We start from the raw sequence: 22,787 nt of genomic DNA, 5'->3' as shown, positions 1-22,787 counted from the left end.
TTTTTTAGTTGCCAAAAGGCCTTACTTTTGGCTACTAAAATTTTTTTAGTCGCTAAAAGTCATATATCGGCGACCAAACAGATTTTTAGTCGCCAAAACCTATACTTTTGGCTACTAAATTTTTTTAGTCGCCAAAAATCTTTACTTTTGGCTACTAATGTATTTTTAGTCGCCAAATGCTATACTTTCAGCGACGAAATGTGATTTTTTAGTCGCCAATAATCTATTTTCTTGTAGTGAATCCACCGAAGAACACCTCTTTCTTTTGTGAACAAAATAATAAGAACAAACTCTTAGGTAGCGTTTGGTAACGTTTACGTTTTTTGTTTATATGTTTACAAAAATTTTATAAGTTGGTTTTTGTTTATTTTTAGAAAAACATAAATTACAAACGTGTTTGGTTTGAACAAAATGTTTAAAAAAAATAAAAAACATAAACTAAAAAAAATGTTTGTTCAGGCCTAAAATATTTATATTTATTTTTTTATTTATGACAATGGGATTACATACATTATAATTGAAAAAAAAAATATTTGAAAAAAAAATAATTAAAAAAAATAATTGAAAAAAATTAATTAAAAAAATAATTGAAAAAAAAAAAATTAAAAACTAAAAACGTAAATTCATTTTTTGAGTTTACGTTTTTTCCTCAAATTTATAAATTGAGACAACCATTAATAAACCCAAAAAATTATCAAATAAGTTTTTATAATAGCTTTTTAAATTTTTGTAAATATAAACTGAAAACTGAAAACGGAATGATTACCAAACACGCCCCTAATGTTTGACAACCTGTATTACGTTGATCAATCGATTACCTTTTATACACCAAGGAAACTCATATAAAACAATTTTCCATATAAAACACTTTATCTTTTCTTTCTCTATAAGATTCTGGATGGTTCAACCCCTAAACACAGCAACTTGCGCACTTTATATTAAACTGAATTGCGAAGACCGCTCAAGCGCACACTTCACCGCTCAAGCGATAAAACTTTCTTTCCAAAAGTTCAAGTGCTCTGCGAAAGTACTAAATGATTCCATTCACCGCTCAAGCGTATAAATGACTACTCGAGCAATCAAACCACCTTGATAACGAACTCCTCTGCATTTGAGTTGGATTCGCATTTACGCACTCACATTCTTACTTAAAATATAAGAGTGAATAAAATTACAATTAAAAAGAACTTTGTCAACTAGAATTGCCAATTATAAAAACTTAACACCAATATAAAAAATAAAAAAAGTGAATTGACATAATTTAAAAATTAACAACCAAATGACACAAACTAATACTTTATAGATGAAAAATGTAATCAACCCATCAAATTTCTCCCTCAGTTAAAAAACTCAATTCAATTTTGGGAGAGCTTATTAGCATCGCGAACAGCATGGACAAGTTGTGCGCCGCACCGGTTGCAATTAATGAAGAAGGCGAGTCACATAATTTTGTGTTGATATAATAGCAATGAGTAATATTAGACACTCTAAAAATTTTATTAAATCTTTTACTAAATATTCACATTAGTATGAAACTCACATTTGTGAGTCTCACACTCAGAGGCAGAAGCAGCATAGGGCCAGGTGGGTCACGCGGCCCCCTCCTCAGTTTTGATTTTTTTTTTTTTGGTTATTTATAAAATGTATTCTTTTTTTTTAACATATTCTTTGGCTAAAGATTTATTATATTGTTCACAACAAATAGTTATTTGATACTTTAGAAACACTATGTGATATTATTTATATAATAGTTTAAATCAATAGTGTAGCGAAAAATATTATAGATTGGATTTAATGAATTCATTATTTCAAGTAGTTGACATACCACTTAGTGTGATTTTCTATGATTTGAACATCACGTAGGTAATGCCATATGGTACTCTAAGACTATTTAATAATTTTCATCAAAACACATCATTATAAGTAATGTCATCTCTTTAATATTTTTCTGTCAAATAAAAATTAAATAGATTTTATAATAATTTGTGCAATAAATGATGTGTTTTTATTTTTTAAAATTAGAAATTTTGATCTATAATTTTTTGTGCTAAAATTAAAAACTTACATTATCATTCTATATCGAGTTATTCCACACTATTATAGAATTTTGGTTTGTTCTATTAATAATGAATATGTAATTTTTATGTTTAAATTTATCTCATAAAATTATTTTTATCTTAATGTTGCTCATAAATTTTTTATTTTAATTTTTTTTAAAATAAAAAATTATAATTAATAAGTGCCTCTAACCTAATTTTCTGACTCCGTCATTACTCACACTCATATGAAACATTTAATAAAAAAATTTAATAAAACTTTTAGGGTCTAACATTTTTCATAGCAATTGAGATTTTTTTTTTTTTTGGGTACAGAATACGGGACCTTGTGCACCGAATTATTTCTCTAATTTTTGGACACGTAAAATGACAGGATCGGAGAAATTTTTGTATTAATCACAAATGCATATGTCCACTATTATTCTCTAAATACTCAATATAAATATAATGAATCTTACTGTCAAAACTAATCACAATAATAAAAAGTACTACATATCATATACTTAAATGATTGTTTGGAATGATCTAAATAACTGTATTTTTTGACTTTTTATGAAATATTGATTAGATTTGGATTAAATTTAAAATGATATGTAACTTAAATAAAATAATATAACATAAATAAAATAATACTTTTTTAACTTTTTTAAAACTTGTCAAAACTGTACTAAATTTTTCATAGCATCCGCGTTGTTTTTTCATGTCTGCCAACCTTTCAAGCTTGGACTCGACCGTTACAAGTTTTGTGAACGTTGCTTTTTTAAACTGTCCACGTTTTCTATGGGTCCCACGCGCCTAATAATTTTCCGTCCTATATATATCTCCCTCCTAAGCCTTTCCTCTTCCATTAAGCATCACCATCGTCTCGACTGTTTTCAATCTCTCCTCGTTTCTCCCATTGACACTCTCTCTATCGCTCTCAATATATATCTCTTCGATCTGCGATGGCGCAATTGAGCTCCTTCAAGGCTTTGACAGTCTTCGTGGTCGTATTCGCAATCCTCTCAGCTATTGGATCAGCGCAAGAATTCGAGATGGCTCCGGCACCGTCGCCGTCAATGGACGCTGGATCTGCGTACTCATTGCCGATCTCTGGAGCTGTTGTGTGCTCTTCGATTGTTTTCTCTCTTCTCGTTCTCATGAAGCACTAGATCTTCGAGAGTGATGGATACTTGATGTATTTAATTATTCTTTTTTGTGAAGTTACAGAGGGAAATGAGATGAGAGTTATTATTGTACACACATGTTTATGTTGTACAAGATTAATCACTGATTTATATATTATTTATTGGTTCATCCATATATATATATGTATGAATCTGCTTGTTTTTTTAGTACTTGCATTCAAGCACGACAATTAAAACAAGTTAGGTAAATAATTGTTGGATTGGATTCAAATTTAAGCGTGATTTGGGATGTTTTAATTTTTTTATATAAAAAAAAATTATGTAAGAAAGTAAAGAAAGTGGTTAAAAAAGTAGAGAACAAATGTATGTAAAAAAAAACTTTAAAAAAAAGTACACTTTTTAAATTTCTTTCCCAACTTTTATAGTGTGTTTGATTTGTGTTTTGAGATAAATTTTAAAAAAAAAAAAAAAACTAGGAAGAGAGTTTAGAAATTTTTTTAATTTGTTTAGTTGTATATTTTGAAAATAGTTTTAGAATTTGGGAGTTTAAGATAATATGATATTTTATTATAATTGAGTAGATGTGTATAAGAAAAAAAGTGATTGAAAAAGAGAAATAAGAGAGAAAAAGTAATTGATTGATATATATAATAAAAAAAAATTAGATTTTTTTTGAAAAAATTTATAACCAAACATGTTTTTGAAAATTTTCCTCTAAAAACATGTTCCAAAACATCTCATACACATGCATTTCATCAAACAGCATGATGGCAATGTCGACAAAACCCTCTGGACTACTCCAATCCTTCTTGAATTCACCATTTGGATACCCAATGTCAAGATAGATGACCACCCGCCCTACTCGCCACGTTCACCTTTTTTTCTTCTTCCCAGAGATAGTACTCACTGTGCTGACAATGTTGTTAGGCAAATTGAAAAATTATTCGAGCAATGCCTGTCACCAAACTACATGCCCCTGCTATGACCCTAATGTAAAATTATGGATCTTACTCTCTCCTCACAACACTCCAGGACTAACTCAGATTCTTGATTGCCCTGTAAGGTCACGTTTGTTTGGCGAATTAAGTTTGATGGAATTATTAGTAAAAGGATTGTTAATGAAGAGATTGTTAATGTGGAGATTGTTAATGAGGGGATTAAGTAAAAGTGTATTTATTTTAATGATAGCATGGGAGATGATTAGTGATGGAATTATTAAATTATTTTTATATAAAATAAATAAATAAATTATTTCTGTCTAAAAAAAATTAGAACAAATATTAAAACAAACAGATGCACTTGGTGAAAAAAATAAAATTAAAAAAATAAAATTTTTATATAAAATATATTCAATCCCCTCACTATTTTCCTAATCTCATCTAAAATTCAGTCAAACTAATCCCCCTATGTGAAAGTATTCATAGTCCCGGGACAACTAGTCCCTTTCTATTTTTGTCAATCAAATATGGGCTATGTAAGACCCATAGGATTGATAGTCTAATCCCCCACCTATGGAGCCAAACAAACATGACCTAACTACATTATAATTATTTGTTGAGCGAAGTAACTAATGTGGTCATGCTTTAGAACCACCAAATAACTTCTCAAGCAAATGAGTGTTATTGGCAACCATCGATAATAAATAATAATAATATTAGTAATAATAATTGTTGTACAAAAGTTTTATTGTCAAATGATTTATGAAATAAATAATAATAAAAAAGATTATATGATGAGGAAATATAGTAATGCTCCCCATACAAATAGTATTAAGACGATTTTTTAAAAGGGGTAATTACAATTATGTGATTTTTAGAAAAATATTTATCAAGATATTAAAAATTTTATAATTTTAATTATTAATATTTATAAAATTTACCATCTATGTGTAATTTTTTTTTTCTAACTTTCCACTAATTTGGAATTCTCCCTTTTTTTTAAATTATGGACCACAATGATATCTTGTTTTGATTTGAAATAAAAAGACTCTAAATAGGTACATCATTTTATACGAAAATTATGTTTGAATAATTATAACGGTTCCAGTTTAAATCCAACGATTTCATACTCTTAGATTCGAGATACCGTACCTTTAATTGTTGTTCATGTCCTTTATCCTCTTGTTGGTAGTTTAGTTGGGTTGTTGGTTGTGTTTGAAACAAGTTTGGAGTTAATTTTTCAAAAAAGTTGTTGTCTAGTTTTTTTCTTGTTCACTCGAGCGGTATTTTGGTCACTCCAACGGTCTTTGAAATCTAAGTCTGCAAAACTTTTAGGAGTAAGGTATCTTTGCTCAAGCGGTATTTCCTATGCTCAAGCGGTCTCTGCAGTCTACAAAAATTTTGGGAGGGGGTCATTATACACTCGAGCAGTGTTTAGGTCGCTCGATGCTCGAGTGGTCTGTTCATATATCAGTTCAGGGAAAGGGGGTTTTAAATCACTTGTTCATTTCTCTCTCTCTCTCTCTCTCTCTCTCTCTCTCTCTTTCTCTCTCTCTCTCTCTCTCTCTCTAAAACACCCCAAACCCTAATTGCTTCACTTTCTCTCTCTAGTTCTTACTTTAAAACCTCAAATACATCTCATCCATTGATTTCTCCACCATAGCTCCTTGGAAAAAAAAAGGGTAAAGCTCGTCAAAAGTTTCATGTTAATCGGAGAGGATCTTATTTTCGGCTCCGTCAAAGTTTTATCCTTGCTCTCTTCTTCTTCTACTCTTAAGGTAGGAATTTTTTCAACCTTTTGTATGATTCTTAGTTTAGTTATTTGCTCTTTGAAAATGTTTAGTAATTTGGAGATTTTAGGTTAAATCTAGGGTTTTGATTTTGAAATGAAAAAGTAGGGTTTTTCAAATAAATTCTTGAGAAGGATTGTGGAAGTGTGTATATTGTTGGGTTGGGTTGAAAATTCCTTCCTCAAGTGTAATTTTGAAAATAAAGGGGGTTTTATTTGAAAAAGTCATGGATGTTGAATTATGAAAGAAAATGAAATGATGTTGGGCTTTGAAAAAATATTGAGAATGTATTTGTTAATGATGAGAGTAGAGTTTGATATTTATTATCACTCCCATTTTAAAATTCATGAGATTTTATCTGTTATTGAAAAATTATCTGTTGAGTAGAAATATCTGTTTTGGACTATCAATAGAGGATAGTTTTGATTGTTATAGAAATTCCATGAGAGTTAGGTTAATCGAAATTAACTACTCATTCATTTTGCATTGAACATTGTTTCATATTTGAACATTGAAAATATATTATTTTTTTAAAAAAAATGGGTGTATACCTTGGTGAATCTAGTTAGAAGGTGTGGTTGTGATTTATATTGTTGGCTTGTGTGTCCTTAGTAAAAGTCCAGAAATCCGCGCAGTTAGATACCGATCATTTCAGTTAGCATCAGCAAAATAGCTTTGGTAATGCTTGTATACTGATAGACACATACTTAGATATTCCTAGTGTTTTGTATCCACTACCCTATTTTTCTGATATAAAAGTATATTTTTCATGAATTGATATATAATATTGGCATTACATTATTTTGAGATGGAAAAGTATAATGTTTGGCAAATGACATGCATGTGGATTCACCTTATGACTTTATTAAATTTTATATGTTGTGTTAAAATATCTCTACTAGGTTTTAGCTCACCCTACGTGGAAAACAACTTTCAGGTGCTAATGATATGCCTCCACCAATGACATACCTTGGGAGGACTTGGAGCTGAGAGCTTCTTTTTATTCCTTTTGTGTAATTGTTTTTGTACAAGCCTTGGGCTTTCTATGTATTGAGTTTGACTTACTTTTGTTGTACCCAAGTATTGACTTGGAAAGATGTAGATAGTAGGGCATGAACTTATCTGTACACCATTTTGTTTCCATTCACTTACAAATGGTATATGTTATAGAATCAGAATTTAGGATTTATGAATGTATACATGTATATGCCATATTTTGTATAATTAAGAAGTATCAATAAAACGTTAAAATATTTCGCAAGTTATACTTTCTACAAAATGTCATGCTATGAATTGTTGTTATTATTTCAAACCGTTAAAATAATATAATAGCCCCAATCATTAAAAAATTTAAAAATGGAGTATATTGACTTACAATTGTTTATGTTAACTTTTTCCTCCCTCAAATGAAAAGTTTGTTATTATAAATGTGTCAAAAATGATTAAAGGGCGGTTAATAGCCCCCCACTTTTTATCTTAGGACTTTTTACCTTCTCTATTTATTTTTTAATAAAAATTTATCCTAACATGGAATACCAATTTTTTCCTTATCCTTAAATCCCATCAAAACCCTCACTATAACTCAATCCCACCCATCACCACTGCTACCACCTCCTCTGACCACCCCGTCTCTTTGCCAGCCAGTCAACAACACCGACCCCTCTCACCAACAACGCCATTTTTTAGCCCTCTTATGTTCCTCAAAAATCAACTGTTACAAAGAACACAAGATAACAACAAACAAAAATAAAAATAAAATTTCATAGTTCAAACGTATATATAATAATTGGAACTAAATTATGTACAAGATTTTGATATTTAAGAGATGTTTGGTGTGATTGATTATCATTTTGATGTGCTTTGTGCGATTTTGAAAAAAATAGAGTTGAAACTCCATTTGGCTTTGATTCGCCAAACATATTATATGATTATGTGGTCTTTGGCAACCAATCATTTTAAGATTGTTCGGATTACTAAAGTCGAATGTGATCAATTTCACCAATTTTGCCTCATTCAATTGGTTATAACTAGACAAACTTGGTTTGTCAGTTGTTTCTAGCCAAACAACTTAGTTTGTTTGATCTAACATGGTCAAACCAATCAAGTTTGTTTTATCCGAACAAAAATCAAACATAGAAAAGAAAATGTTTGAAAACGATTGCTAAGGTGAGAAACGGTTGCTACTGAGCGATGGTGGAGCTGCGAAAGGGGGTTGGACATAGTAGAAAAGGCCGTTGAAGGTGGTGGGGGTGGTAGGAAAGGGGATTTGAAAAATTGTGATAAGGGCGGAGTCCAAAGAAAGGGATATTTTGAAAATTATGAAAAGAGTGGACAAGAATAATTTGGGTGGTAAAAAGAAATAAGAGAGTCCTAATAAAATAGATGAAGGCTAATAATAGCACTCTTGAATAATTCTTACATATTTAATTCAAGTTAAACAATTATGTTTATGGTTCTTTTTGTAACGTCCCAATTTTAATACCCAAATGACAACACAATAATCATGGCCTTTTTTTAAAGGAAAACCAATTATACATTCCCACACTTGCATTTCATAATGTAAATAGTTCCTCATGCTATAATACATCAACTCTAACAACGAGTAAATAAACAAATAAAATACCCCCAACGGTTTATAAGTTTCCAAGGCTTAACCCCGGTTACACAGAATGGTTATTCAAACTCACACATACAAAGCCCTTGGCTTACAAATAAAATCGCAGTATATGAGAACCTTGTGCTCTCAACACACACATTTCCACGCCCTCAGTTAGGCGGATTCATTACGTTTTTTCCTGCACAAAAATCCCGTAGGGTGAGCACAAAGCCCAGTAGGAAAAATCCTTTACAAAGTATATACATTTTATACAAATCTCAAGAGATGAATGCATATGCCATGCTATACCTTTTTGTAAATAATCCACATCATCATCTTTTGAAAACCATCATGCTCAGTGATGCCATGCAATTTTTCGTTGTTGAAAACTTAACAATTTAACTCAAGAGACGGTAAATACAACTCTGGTAATCCCTAGGTCGGTGTTTGCAAGTAGACTATACAAGTACTACCAATTTGTCATTTTTACCAGGATTAACCGGAAGGCTCAATACTTCTAATCTGTCATTTTTACCAGTGTTAGCTGGAAGGTTCGACACCTATAATCTACACCACCTTTCAAGACTTACCACAGTAGTTACCCCAAAATCATTTCATGAAAACTTGTTTCTTAGCATTCTTTTCTCAATGCAAAGTTTTCAAATCAAATTTCAAAGCTCTTCATTTTTAATAAATTGATATGCCAACGTATCAATTAATGCAATACAACAATTCCTTCATTTCCAATTTTCCCACACAATACTACCATTGTGATCAAAATTCCTATTTCTCGTTTCCATGCAATTTCACAAGATGAATAAATATACGTTTATTTCAATTCACCCGAGGGACAACACATCTTCCATATTTCGAGCATTTTCAACAAATTAGCCATTTCAAATCAACATTTTGAATAACAATTTTCAAAATAAACAATAACTCTCATATTTCTCAAAATTTATCATTTATACAATAAAAATAAGAAAATTTTCAAATATCACTTACGTTGGGCATTCAAAATAAATATAACAATATCAACCATGGATTTTCAACTTCTTTTAAAAATCCCCAATTTCTATCTCAAAGGATCAAATAGTAAACCCACTTTCAAAATCACTCTTTTTCTTAAATCAACAATTTATTTTCAAAACTAATTAAAGGATGATTTCGAAAATCATCTAGATCTTGCAGAAACATATATATAACTCAAAGAAAATTCCTACCTCAAGTGTAGAAAACCCAAGCAACAAGGTGGAACTTCAAAGATGACGACACCAATTTCTTCTTGGATTGAAACGAAGCTCGTGAAGCCCTCTACCTTATTCTCAAAGACACTAGGGTCAAGAACACAACGGATCTAGATGAAATCTTAGAGAGAAGGTGTATTCTAGAGAGAGAGTATGAAAACCTGCGATTTTGGAGAGTTTTAGAGAAAGAGTGAACTGTAAAAGTGTCCTGAAATGTCTCATTCACGATCTAATATGAACAGGCTCACTAGAGCGAAGGAGTTGTCGCTCGAGCGACCAGACACAACAAGTCACCTCGCTCGAGCGCAAGAAACGTCACTCGAGCGTAGAATGCAAAGCTTCAGGTCTGTCACCAACGCAGACGCACGCTCTAGCGCAAGAAGTCTCGCTCGAGTGAAGAAATAGTTTCACAAGGCTCACTCAAGCGTAAGAAGCCTTGCTCGAGCAAAGAACAGATTACACAAGGCTCGCTCGAGCGAAGAAGCCAAAATCTGGGCAACAACATTCTAGACCAACTAACAACCAACCTGTTCCAAATACGCCTAACATCATCCAAAACTCAAATACAAAGAGTTGAAGGAAGGAAACAAGACATAGACAACAGTATACAATCACGAAATCCGAGTCCGGAACATAATGAAAGTCGGGGTAAAAACCTAGGTCGCTATAACGTCCCCCCCTTAAAGAATTTCATCCCCGAAATCACAAACCATGTTTCAAACCATGTTTTAGCCAATTTCCAAAATGATTACCAACAGTATATACAATGCTTCCAAGAGTCATACAACACCCACAATTTTCCATATTCTCAACATATGCAATGTTTATATTGAATCCACGTTTTTCCCAAACAATTATAACATATACAATGTTCTTACAAGTTCAAACATATTCAATGCTTATACTTTTCATTAACATAATTAATTTCTCAATACATGCTCATGCATCAACAAACAAATCCGGATATTTCTCTTGAACTTCTAACTCACGTTCCCAAGTCGCTTCCTCGACCCCGTGATGTTTTCACAATACTTTTACCAAGGGAATTGTCTTGCCTCGCAAGACTTGATCCCGTCTATCCAAGACTCTCATCGTTCTCTCCTCATACGAGGCATCCCCATCTACCTCTAAGTCGGTCCAATCCAACACATGTGATGGATCCGTCTCGTATTTCCGAAGCATACTAATATGAAACACGTCATGAACCCAGGACAACTGTGGCAGTAACGCCAAACGATAAGCAATCTCCCTAATCCGTTCAAGGATCTCAAAAGGGCCAATAAATTGAAGGGATAACCTCCCGCTCTTCCCAAATCTCATCAAACCCCTTCTAGGTGATATCTTCAAAAAGACATGATCCCCTACTTCAAAAGATAAAGGTCTCTTCCTATGGTCGGCATAACTTTTTCGGCGACTCTGAGCAGTAGCTAGCCTCTTACGGATAAGTACTACTTTCTCTGTCGTTTCCCCGAACCGACTCTGGACCTAACAAAGGTGCATCACCCACCTCGGCCCAACACACAGGGGATCTACATGGTCGACCATACAAGACCTCAAACGGTGCCATGCCAATACTCGATTGGAAACTAGTGTTATAGGCAAACTCTACTAAGGGCAAGTGCCTCTCCCACGAACCCTTAAAGTCAAGGACACAGCCTCGAAACATATCCTCAAGAATCTGGATAGCATGCTCGGACTGCCCGTCAGTTTGAGGATAATACGCAATGCTAAAGGTCAATTTAGTACCCAAGGCACTTTGCAAACTCTGCCACAACCAAGCAGTGAAACGTGGATCTCCATCTGAAACAATCGTTACAAGGACCCCGTGCAACCTCACTATGTCCCTAATGTACAAATTGACAAGATAATCTACTGAGTCACTCACACGCATGGGAATAAAATGTGCTGACTTAGTCAAACGGTCAACTACCACCCAAATGGCATCGTTACCCCGTTGAGTCCTCGGAAGACCCACAACAAAATCCATCATGATATGTTCTCACTTCCACTCAGCTATAGGCAAGGGTTGCAACAAACCAGCTGGCCTCTGATGCTTAGCCTTCACTTGTTGACAAATAAGGCATTTTGATACAAACACGACTACATCCTTTTTCATACCTCTCCACCAAAACTGGCGACTAAGATCATGATACATCTTTGTGTCTCCCAGATGCACCTCAAGGCACGAATGGTGAAACTCTCGGAGTACTTCCTCTCGGCAAGACCCTAGTACAAACAAACGGTCACGGCATCTCACACTCTAGTCGGGATACACAGTCAAACCCCTTTCTACTTTCCCATTAGAGGTCTTCCCTCAGAAAGATTCCACCTCAAGATTACCCTTTTGTGCTTTTAAAACTCAATTCGCAAGTGTAGGTTGTGCCACTACTGAAAACAAAGCTGCAAACTCAACAGACTCACCCAGATACAAGTCAAATTCACCAAGAATACCCAACATTTCCCATTCTCAAATGGCGATAGAAGCTACACTACTAACAGGCTTCCTACCCAAAGCATCGGCCACAACGTTAGCCTTACCCAGATGATAATGCAATTCAAAGTCGTAATCCTCTATGAATTCCATCCACCTCTTCTATCTCAAATTCAAGTCCTTTTATGTAAACAAATATTTTAGACTCTTGTGATTAGAGAACACTTCAAATTTTTCTCCATACAAATAGTGCCTCTAAATTGTCAAGGCAAATATCACCGCCGCTAAGTCTAAATCGTGAGTAGGGTAATTCTTCTCCTGTATTTTCAACTGCTGCCAGCCATAGGCCACTACTTTCCCTCCCTGCATCAATACACAACCTAGACCTTCCCATGAAGCACCACAATAAACTGAAAAACCCAAACCCCTCTCCAGAATAATCAATACTAGAGCAGTGGTGAGTCTAATCTTAAGCTCTTGGAACGACTTCTCACAAGTCTCACTCCACACAAATTTGATTTCTTTTCTCGTCAGCGTAGTCAAAGGTGAAGCTAACCTAGAAAAATCCTTCACAAACCTACGGTAATACCCGGCCAACCCCAAGAAACTACGAATCTCGAAAGCATTCTTAGGTTGTGCCCAATCTTGCACTGCCACTATCTTGGATGAATCTACAGTCACCCCTTCTCCGGATACCACATGGCCTAAGAACTTAACCTCTCTCAACCAAAATTCACATTTCCCAAATTTAGCATACAGCTTGTGGGCTTTAAGTAACTCAAGTACTACTCGCAAATGTTCCTTATGTTCCTCCTCAGAATGCGAATAAATCAAAATGTCATCCACAAAGACAACCACAAAACGATCTAAGAACTTACGAAAAATCCGATCCATTAGATCCATAAACATCGCAGGTGCATTGGTTAGCCCAAAAGGCATCACAAGAAACACATAATGGCCATACCGCGCACGAAATCCCGTCTTCAGGATATCCTCCTCCTTTACTCTCAATTGATGATAACCCGATCTCAGGTCTATCTTAGAGAAATAACAAGACCCTCTCAACTGATAAAACAGATCATCTATATGAGGCATTGGGTATTTATTCTTAACAATAACTCGGTTCAACTTTCGATAATCAATACAAAGTCGTAAGGCTCCATCTTTCTTTTTAGCAAAGAGAGCCGGTGCTCCCCAAGGTGAAGTACTAGGGCGAATAAAACCCTTTATCTAATAATTCCTAGAGTTGAATCTTCAACTCACTCAATTTAACAGGTGCAAATCTATATGGAGCCATAGAAAATAGTGCCGTGCCAGGCACTAAATCAATAGAGAACTTAATCTCTCAGTGAGACGGTAAACTAACAAGATCCTCAGGAAAGACATCTGGGTATTCACAAACTACCCTCGGCAACTCAACCCAAATCTCATCACACTCATTACTCAGAAAAGCTAGCAAGAAAACAACTAAGTTCACTCCGCCCACGCGGACCATACACCGGTGATAAGACTTTATCCACCCGGTTCCCTAAGAAATAAAAGCAATCACCGCTCAAGGTACATACAGTTCTTTTTGATGGTAGCAACCTATAACAGCCCGATATGACGATAACCAATCCATACCCAATATGACATCAAAACTCGACATATCTAGCAACACAAAAGCAAACGGAAGTCGACGCCCAACAACTTCTATTTCACAATCACGACAACCCCGATCTAAATCAACCGTACCCCCAACATGTGACTCTACTCTGAGTGGAGGCATTACCTGTGCCACCTCTAACCCCAATGCAAAAACAAATGCAGCAGATATAAATGAATGAGACGCATCCGTGTCTATTAATACATTAGCCAAAGTATTGCACACAACAAAAATACCTCTCACAACTGAGGATTCTGGTAATTGCTCTGGCATGATAACAGCATACATGCGCCCCTGTGGCCGATTGACTTGCTCCCATCTCGGAGCATAGGCCTGATGTATTGACTGAGTCGAAGCGGCACCCTGATTAACTCGCGAAGCCTGAGCTGAATGAGTCTGCTGGTGTCTCTAGGTCTGCCTTGACCCTGATGCGCCAGATGCACCTCTCAACTGTGGGCAAGTTCTCTTCATATGCCCTGGCAGACCACACTGGTAATAATTAAACCCTTGTCCCCTATTCTGGGACTGAGACTGACTCTGTGATCGGTTAAGTGGTGGTGTGACAGTATCAACTGCCCTTCTCCCTTCTGTGAGCAAACAAAGGCTTTGTGACCCGGTCGGTCACACTTAAAACAAGAAAAACCACTCTGTGTACTCTTTCCCAGGCCTGCACTAGGCAAAGGAAAAGTAAAGCGAGAATGCTGTGGTTAGGACTGGGATGAAAAGGTACCCCTGCTCTTCTTATTCTGCCTATAGTCTCCTTAAGACTCTTGGCCCCTAGACCTCGAACTCCGAAGCCTTTCCTCCTCGGCTTGCATGGAAATCTCTACGTATACTGTCGACTCTACAAAACGGTCATAGTTCCGAATCATGTTCCCAACAATCTTAAAGAAAATTTTGGTTTTCAACTTTTTCTTGAATTCAATGCAACGACGCTCTTCCGTTGCCACCAACTCTGGTGCAAACCTAGATAAACTAGAGAAGACTGCCTCAAACTCGGCCACGGTCATGTCGAGTTGTTTGAGGTCCTTGAACTCTTGCCTCAACCTCTCCCTAGCAGCGGAAGGTAAATACTTATCTTGGAAAGTAACCACAAAGGCTTCCCACGTTGGCTCCACTCTACTCTTGGCATACTTTCACCATTGACCCGCATCCCCTTTGAGGCAATAACTCGCTAGAGTCACTCTCAACTCACTATCATCAATGTGAAGCATCTCAAATGTCTTTACAGTTTGTTCGAGCCACTCATTCACTTTCTTAGGCTCGGGGCCACCGTGGAATTCATCCGGTTTGGCCCGCAAAAACTCCCTAGTAAGGAAACTCGCTCTTGCCTCTAAGGTGTTCTCTCGGGCTTGGTTCTCCGCCCTCAGCAAGTTCATAGCCCCTGCTATTTCTCTGGCTAGGGCGCCAATTGCGGTTTGACCCACTTGGTCTGCTTGTTCGGCCATATTAGGTTGGCCTGACTCTTCCTCCTGCACCGGGATCTCATGGACCGATACCTCATGCACACCCCGGCTAGTCCTACCACATCTCCCGCCTCTACCACCACGGGTTTGACCTCTTCCTGACATCCTATAAAGGACAATAGAAATGATTTAGCACACTGACCCATACGTGCCCACAATTTACCTCACACATCTAATCGCCGCAATTCTATATAATTCACTACTATATAGACATTTCAATTTCATTCCATATAAGCACTTAGTCATGTAAACACATACAGATTATTCTTTCATGATGAAATTCGTCCCACGAAAAGCAAGGAATTCTTAGTAGAACGAGTATTGATCAAGCACCCTTCTAAAAAAATCTCAAGGAATTTAACAGGCGCGAACGACATCCCAAAAGTCCAATCCCATACCCACATAGCCACATAAACATGTTAGCACATAGTCACACTAACATTTTCCTATTATGCAACCTATCATGCAACATGAACCCATTGTGGTAAAATAACCACTTCCCACGAGCTCCAAGTATTCAAACCCGGTAGCTCTGATACCAAGTTGTAACGCCCCAAACCAATTATACATTCCCACACTTGCATTTGATAATGTAAATAGTTCCTCATGCTATAATACATCAACTCTAACAACGAGTAAAGAAACAAATAAAATACCTGCAAGGGTTTACAAGTTTCCAAGGCTTAACCCCGGTTACACAGAATGGTTATTCAAACCCACACATATAAAGCCCTTGGCTTACAAATAAAATCACAGTAGATGAGAAGCTTGTGCTCTCAATACACACATTTTCACGCCCTTAGTTAGGCGGATTCATTACGTCTTTTCCTGCACAAAAATCCCGTAGGGTGAGCATAAAGCTCAGTGGGAAAAATCCTTCACAAAGTATATACATTTTATACATATCTTAAAACATGAATGTATATGCCATGCTATACCTTTTTTTTAAATAATCCATATCATCATCTTTTGAAACCCATCATGCTCAGTGATGCCATGCAATTTTCCGTTGTTCAAAACTTAACAATTTAACTCAAGGGGCGGTAAATACAACTCTGGTAATCCCTAGCTCCGTGTCTGGAAGTAAACTATACAAGTGCTACCAATTTGTCATTTTTACCAGCATTAACCAGAAGGCTCGACACCTCTAATCTGTCATTTTTACCAGTGTTAGCTGGAAGGCTCGACACCTATAATCTACACCATCTTTCAAGACTTACCACAGTATTTACCCCAAAACCATTTCATGAAAACTTGTTTCTTAGCATTCTTTTCTCAATGCAAAGTTTTCAAATCAAATTTCAAAGCTCTTCATTTTCAATAAATTGATATGCCAGTGTATCAATTAATGCAATGCAACAATTCCTCCATTTCCAATTCTCCCACACAATACTACCATTGTGATCAAAATTCCCATTTCTCCTTTCCATGCAATTTCACAAGATGAATAAATATACGTTTATTTCAATTCATCTGTGGGATAACACATCTTCCATATTTCAAGCATTTTCAACAAATTAGTCATTTCAAGACTAAATCAACATTTTGAATAACAATTTTCAAAATGAACAACAACTCTCATATTTCTCAAAATTTATTATTTATACAATATAAACATGAAATTTTCCAAACATCACTTACTTTGGGCATTCAAAATAAATATAACAATATGAACCATAGATTTTCAACTTCTTTTAAAAATCCCCAATTTCTATCTCTAAGGATCAAATAGTAAACCCACTCTCAAAATCACTCTTTTTCTTAAATCAACAATTTATTTTCAAAACTAATTAAATGATGATTTCGAAAATCATCTAGATCTTGCAAAACCATATATATAACTCAAAGAAAATCCCTACCTCAAGTGTAGAAAACCCAAGCAAGAAGGTGGAATTTCAAAGATGACGAAACCAATTTCGTCTTGGATCGAAACGAAGCTCTTGAAGCCCTCTACCTTATTCTCAAAGACACTAAGGTCAAGAACACAACAGATCTAGTTGAAATCTTAGAGATAAGGTGTATTCTAGAGAGAGAGTATAAAAACCTACGTTTTTGGAGAGTTTTAGAGAGAGTGTGAGCTGCAAAAGTGTCCTGAAATGTCTCATTTACAATCTGATATGAACAGGCTCGCTTGAGCGAAGGAGTTGTCGCTCGAGCGACCAGACACAACAAGTCACCTCGCTCGAGCGCAAGAAGCGTCGCTCGAGCGTAGAGTGCAAAGCTTCAGGTCTGTCACCAACGCAGACACATGCTCGAGTGCAAGAAGTCTCGCTCGAGCGAAGAAACAATTTCACAAGGCTCACTCGAGTGCAAGAAGCCGAAATCTGGGCAACAACATTCTAGACCAACTAACAACCAACCTGTTCCAAATACGTCCAACATAATCCAAAACTCAAATACAAAGAGTTGAAGGAAGGAAACAAGACATAGACAGCAGTATACAATCACGGAATCCGAGTCCGGAACACAACGAAAGTCGGGGTAAAAACCTGGGTCGCTATACTTTTACCTCAATAAAAATGACTTTTAATATTAAGGCATCGTTTGGAAATATGTTATTTTAATAATTTTTTGGTTTTTAGACTAAAATATGAGGTAAAAACAATTAGTATGTTTTGAATAACTTTTTGATTTTTTATGAAAAGATGTGCAAAAAGTAGAGAGAAAAATAAATCTTTGACTTTTTAGTATAGGTTATAGGTTTTTTAGTTTTTTTAGTAATTTTTGACTTTTAGAATAAAAGTGTTGCATGTCAAGCGAAACCTAAATGTTAAATAAGAATCAATGATGGAGAAATTTAATGCAATATAATAAACAATTGAGAAGATTGCAATTGATTACTAAATTTATCAATTACGAAAGTTGAATTAAAAGTTTAGTGCATTACCTTACTACTTCTATCCTTTGATGTAAAATACAAGAAAGGTATAGAAATGTGAATCTATTCCTATTTAAGTTATGGTTATAGAGCAATAATCATAGGATGGTTGGCCTAATGGGTAACGACTGGGTTTGGAGGTTTGCTTCCTCTCAGGTCTCAGGTTCGAATTCCCTAACCATCAAATCCATACCTTGTGGCCACGGATCGCAGGGTGTAATCCCTATTTTGGAAGAGTTGTTTGGGCTGTAGGAACTTAGTCTGATGCATGTAAATTGGCCTAGAATTGAATAAAAATGACTACTGCTATATGCGCCAATTAGTGCAATAACTAGTGCACCAATTGATGATGTGACATAATTTAAAATATTTTTGGTGTTTATAATTTGTATAATAAGCGGGGTTAATAATAATGTCATAACTAGTGTTAGTACACTAGTTAGTACACTAATTGGTGCATGTAGCACCACTCAATAAAAATACTAGAGATCCCAAAAGTTGTACCAAAATTTTTACTAAATGTCTCACGTGGGTATGAGACCCACATGATATGGGTCTCACACCCATGTAAGACATTTGGTAAATATTTTAATAAAACTTTTGAAATTTCTAATATTACTTATAATTGAAATGTGAAAATAACAGTTATTGGTTTGACAATTTTTTGGGAACTTCTTCAATTTTTTTATTTTTTTTTTGAATACATAAAAAACAAAAAACAAAACAAAACAAAACAAAACAAAATAAACGGGGACTAGGCCCTCTCCCTACCCAACCCCAGCATATCAACAACTAACAAATCCCTAATTTCAGTTGGGGGTCATCGATAACTAGGATATTTTCAGGTTGTTCAGCTTCAAATTTTGCTAGAGCATCCGCGCAAAGATTGCCTTCTCAAAGCACATGTTGAGGAGTGCATTGGCAGCCATTAAAGATTATCCGCACATTTTCTACCAATCCTCTAAAAGGATGATTTTCTCAATGACCATCTTCAAGCAACTTTACGACCTTTTCAGCATTCGTCTCCACAATCACTTCGTTGAAACCTTTTTGAATGATAACGGTAAGCCCTTTTTACACCGCCCACCGCTCTGCCTCAAGAGTGGTACAACTTTCCAATCTGCCATAGTAACAGATCCAAGCACCCCTCTCATCCCGAAGGAGGCCTCCAAAACCACCTAATCCATGGTTCCTTCTACAGACATCAGAATTAGATTTTACTGCAGGGGGCAAATTCACTTAATTAGTGTAAAAGGGGACATAGGATTGATGATGGATATGCTGAAAGCAAGATTAATCTCAGAAGAATAATCTAAAATGAATTTCAGGCTCTCAAAAGGATTTGAAGCCTTATTTTCAGAATTCAACTTCTCCTTTATTCAAACTGCTATTTAGAAGCATAGCAGCAACTCTGATCTTCCATCAACCTTGGAGCCAACAAAGTGCTTCACACATTTGCTATGTATTCCTCCTTTTGGTTGAATTTGAATTTAATTGGCTTGAAACTTTAATCGCATTTGATAGCTTCTCTTCGAACATGGATTTGGATGCTGAAATGTCTTCTTAATTCCTTTCCACGTGTCTTTTAACATTCGTTTGTGCCGTTATGTGTCATTTTATTGATTGTGTGAGAGGTTTGGTAAAAAAGTTGATAATTTATTTGGAGTCTATAGCATTTTCTTTTATTTAATTTGGGCACCAACAATTAATTAGTTGGATTTGGGGATGCAGCCGCGCAGCAACACCTGTTGCACTCCCAAAACGACGTCGTTTTGGGCTCCAAGGTTATTTCAAAAATTTCCAACAATTCCAACGGTACTGAGGTTTGATCCCTTGACCACTCCCACAACTGCAACGCTCTATACCACCGCGCCACCTTGTGTCCTCAATATTATAAAGCACACATATATTATTTATACCTTATAACATATATTATTTATACCTTATAAATATACAGTACGCAACAATTCCGTTTTGGAAATCTTATAGCAGTTTCGTTTTGGAATTTTGTTTTTTAAAAAAATCTTAAAAATCAAAACTACACTATTTAAGATCTTATCATTTATTTTACTCTAATTTATTTTTATAATCTCAAACAAACTCTCAACTATCAATTTCTCAAAACCCTAAAAAGTTTGTTCTCATCGACTAACCATCTATCTACCTTCGTCGAAGACTCTCTATCGCTTGCACCATACTATTCAGGTTTGTACGAATACAACATATTTGCTCTTTGAATATTGGTAGGCCTCAACAAAAAACATATAATTTTCTTCAATATTGTGATTGTGATTGTGATTTGTTGGCTTTTTTTCCCTGTAGAATGTTATGAGTTATTTTTTTTTCTTTGTCTTCAGAACTATTGCTTTCGTTATTAATACTAGATGCTAGATGTGTCTACCTTTATTGTTGCCCCTTTGTGCATTGCTTTGTTTAGTCTCTACAGTTTATTTATTATTATTTTTTTTGACATCAATAAAGTGAACAATAAAATATATAAATAAATTAATACAAAATATTCTAAAATTAATGAATGACTAGATTTAAGATTTTTTATTGTTTAACTTTTATTTCATATTTTCAAAACTAAGAACAATAATGTTACATCTATCATATTGTTATACCGTATTATATTTGTCCTTTTATTTGTCAACAACATATTGTTGTAATGATGAATTTTGTGGAATAAAAAAAGGAGAATCTTAATTCTGTCAATTGGTCAATTGGTGATTGCTCTTTGTCAATTTTTTTCTCTGCCATTAAATGTTAGGTTGTTTTGAGGTTAGAAATATTGTTTTTTTTAATCAAAATGCATTATGTTCTAGAGAATATGTTATGCTACTTCAAAATTAGAGAAGATAATTCTAAAAAAATTAATAGTAAAACTTGGCATCTTATTAGATAAGTAGAATAAAAAATTATAAACAAAGACTAATATTTTATTTTTTATTTTTTATTTTTTTTTACAGTGACATCTATATAAATTTTATGTCATGACAATCTCAAAAAAATCTTACCTTACTTTTATATTTGTTCTCAATTTTTTAGATTTGTTGGTGTTAGAGTGGAGTATGGTGGACATGAGGGTAGTAGCAAAGATATGGAGGAGTTGACCAAAGATAAAACACCATGTCTTGGCATGGAATTTTATTCAGAGGAAGTCGCATATCAATTCTATAATGAATATGGAAGGATTATGGGGTTTGGCATTAGAAGAGATTACCATAGCAAAAGTAGAAAAGATGGTGCTATGATTAACAAGAAGTTTGTTTGTTGTAAGGAGGGAGAAAAAGAAAAAGATAAATGGTACATGATTGTAAATCATCCTAAACATGAGACAAGAACAAAGTGCAATGCATTTATGTATGTATCTTTGGATCGAGACTTGTGAAAGTGGATAGTGAAAAAGTTTGATGACAATCACAACCATCCTTTGCATCTTCCTCAGTGCACACATTTGATACCATCTCAAAGAAAGTTATGTCAGGCTCAGGCTTTGAATGTTGATATAGCTGATGACACTGGTATTTCTCTTAAAGCATCACATGGTCTCATTAGTGCCTTGGCACGGGGAAAAGAAAATTTGGGATTCACGAGAGAAGACCAAAAAAGCTACTTGCGTGGAAAAAGACAACGAAATTTGCAATACGAAGAAGCTGTGAGTTTATTAAGATATTTTCAGCAAGAAGAAGCTGAAAATCCATATTTTTACTATGCAATTCAATTGGATGTGGATGAGATGATTACTAATATTTTTTGGGCTGACCATGAGATGATTATAGATTATGAACTTTTTGGTGATGTCGTTTCATTCGACACAACATTTCGCACAAATAAGGAGTATCGGCCACTAGCTTTATTTACTGGCTTTAACCACTTTAGAAAGACAGTGATTTTTGGTGCCTCATTATTATATGATGAAACTACAGCTTCATTTGAGTGATTATTTGAAACCTTCTTGCATGCAATGTTAGGGAAAGAACCTACCAGTTTTTTCATAGACCAAGATCAGGCAATTACTAAGGCAATATATGAAGTCATGCCTAAGGTTTTCCATAGATTATGCACTTTTCACCTAATGCAAAATGCTTTGAAGCATTTAGGGTACTTGTATAAGAGTGGTTCAAAATTTGGTAGTGATTTCAAAGCTTGTATTTTTGGATGCGAGGATGAACACGGGTTAATTGAAGCTTGGGATTGTTTGATTGACAAATACAACTTGTATGAGACTGCGTGGATAAAGAAGACTTGGGAAAAAAGAGAGCAATGGGCGTACGTATACATGGAATACTTGTTCAGTGCAAGAATGCGAAGCACCCAACTTAGTGAAAGCATGAACGCAACATTAAAGAGGTATTTGCAAGTTGATCATAATATTGTTCAATTTTTTACCCACTTCAATCGGATTGTTGTAGATAAGCAGTATGAAGAAGTAAAAGCTATATATAATTCTAGACAACAATTGCCGAGAATGAAATTGAAAAGGTCTCCAATTTTGAACCAAGTTGCGAATTTGTACACCCCTCTTATCTTTGACTTATTTCATAATGAGTTGGATATGTCTCTTTCTTGTCGAGTGAAGCAATGCCATGAGTTAGAATGAGAAGTTCGG

General features: G+C 35.0%; 1 protein-coding gene across 1 annotated transcript; it reads left to right on the top strand.

Annotated features, from left to right (window-relative positions):
* The first annotated feature begins 3,001 nt into the window (after window positions 1-3,001).
* Window positions 3,002-22,778, top strand: LOC114321967 (protein FAR1-RELATED SEQUENCE 5). The gene is made up of 4 exons (XM_082913154.1): window positions 3,002-3,132; window positions 21,224-21,491; window positions 21,624-21,972; window positions 22,150-22,778. Exons 1-4 carry the CDS (start codon window positions 3,002-3,004, stop codon window positions 22,776-22,778), a joined length of 1,377 nt encoding a protein of 458 aa, XP_082769280.1.
* The last annotated feature ends 9 nt before the right edge of the window (window positions 22,779-22,787 follow it).

The sequence above is a fragment of the Camellia sinensis genome, chromosome 2, assembly GCF_055761805.1.
Source record: "Camellia sinensis isolate YWXY chromosome 2, ASM5576180v1, whole genome shotgun sequence".
Lineage (NCBI taxonomy): Eukaryota > Viridiplantae > Streptophyta > Magnoliopsida > Ericales > Theaceae > Camellia > Camellia sinensis.
The sequence above is the reverse complement of the archived record's forward strand: the minus strand, read 5'-3'. Positions and strand labels throughout refer to the sequence as shown.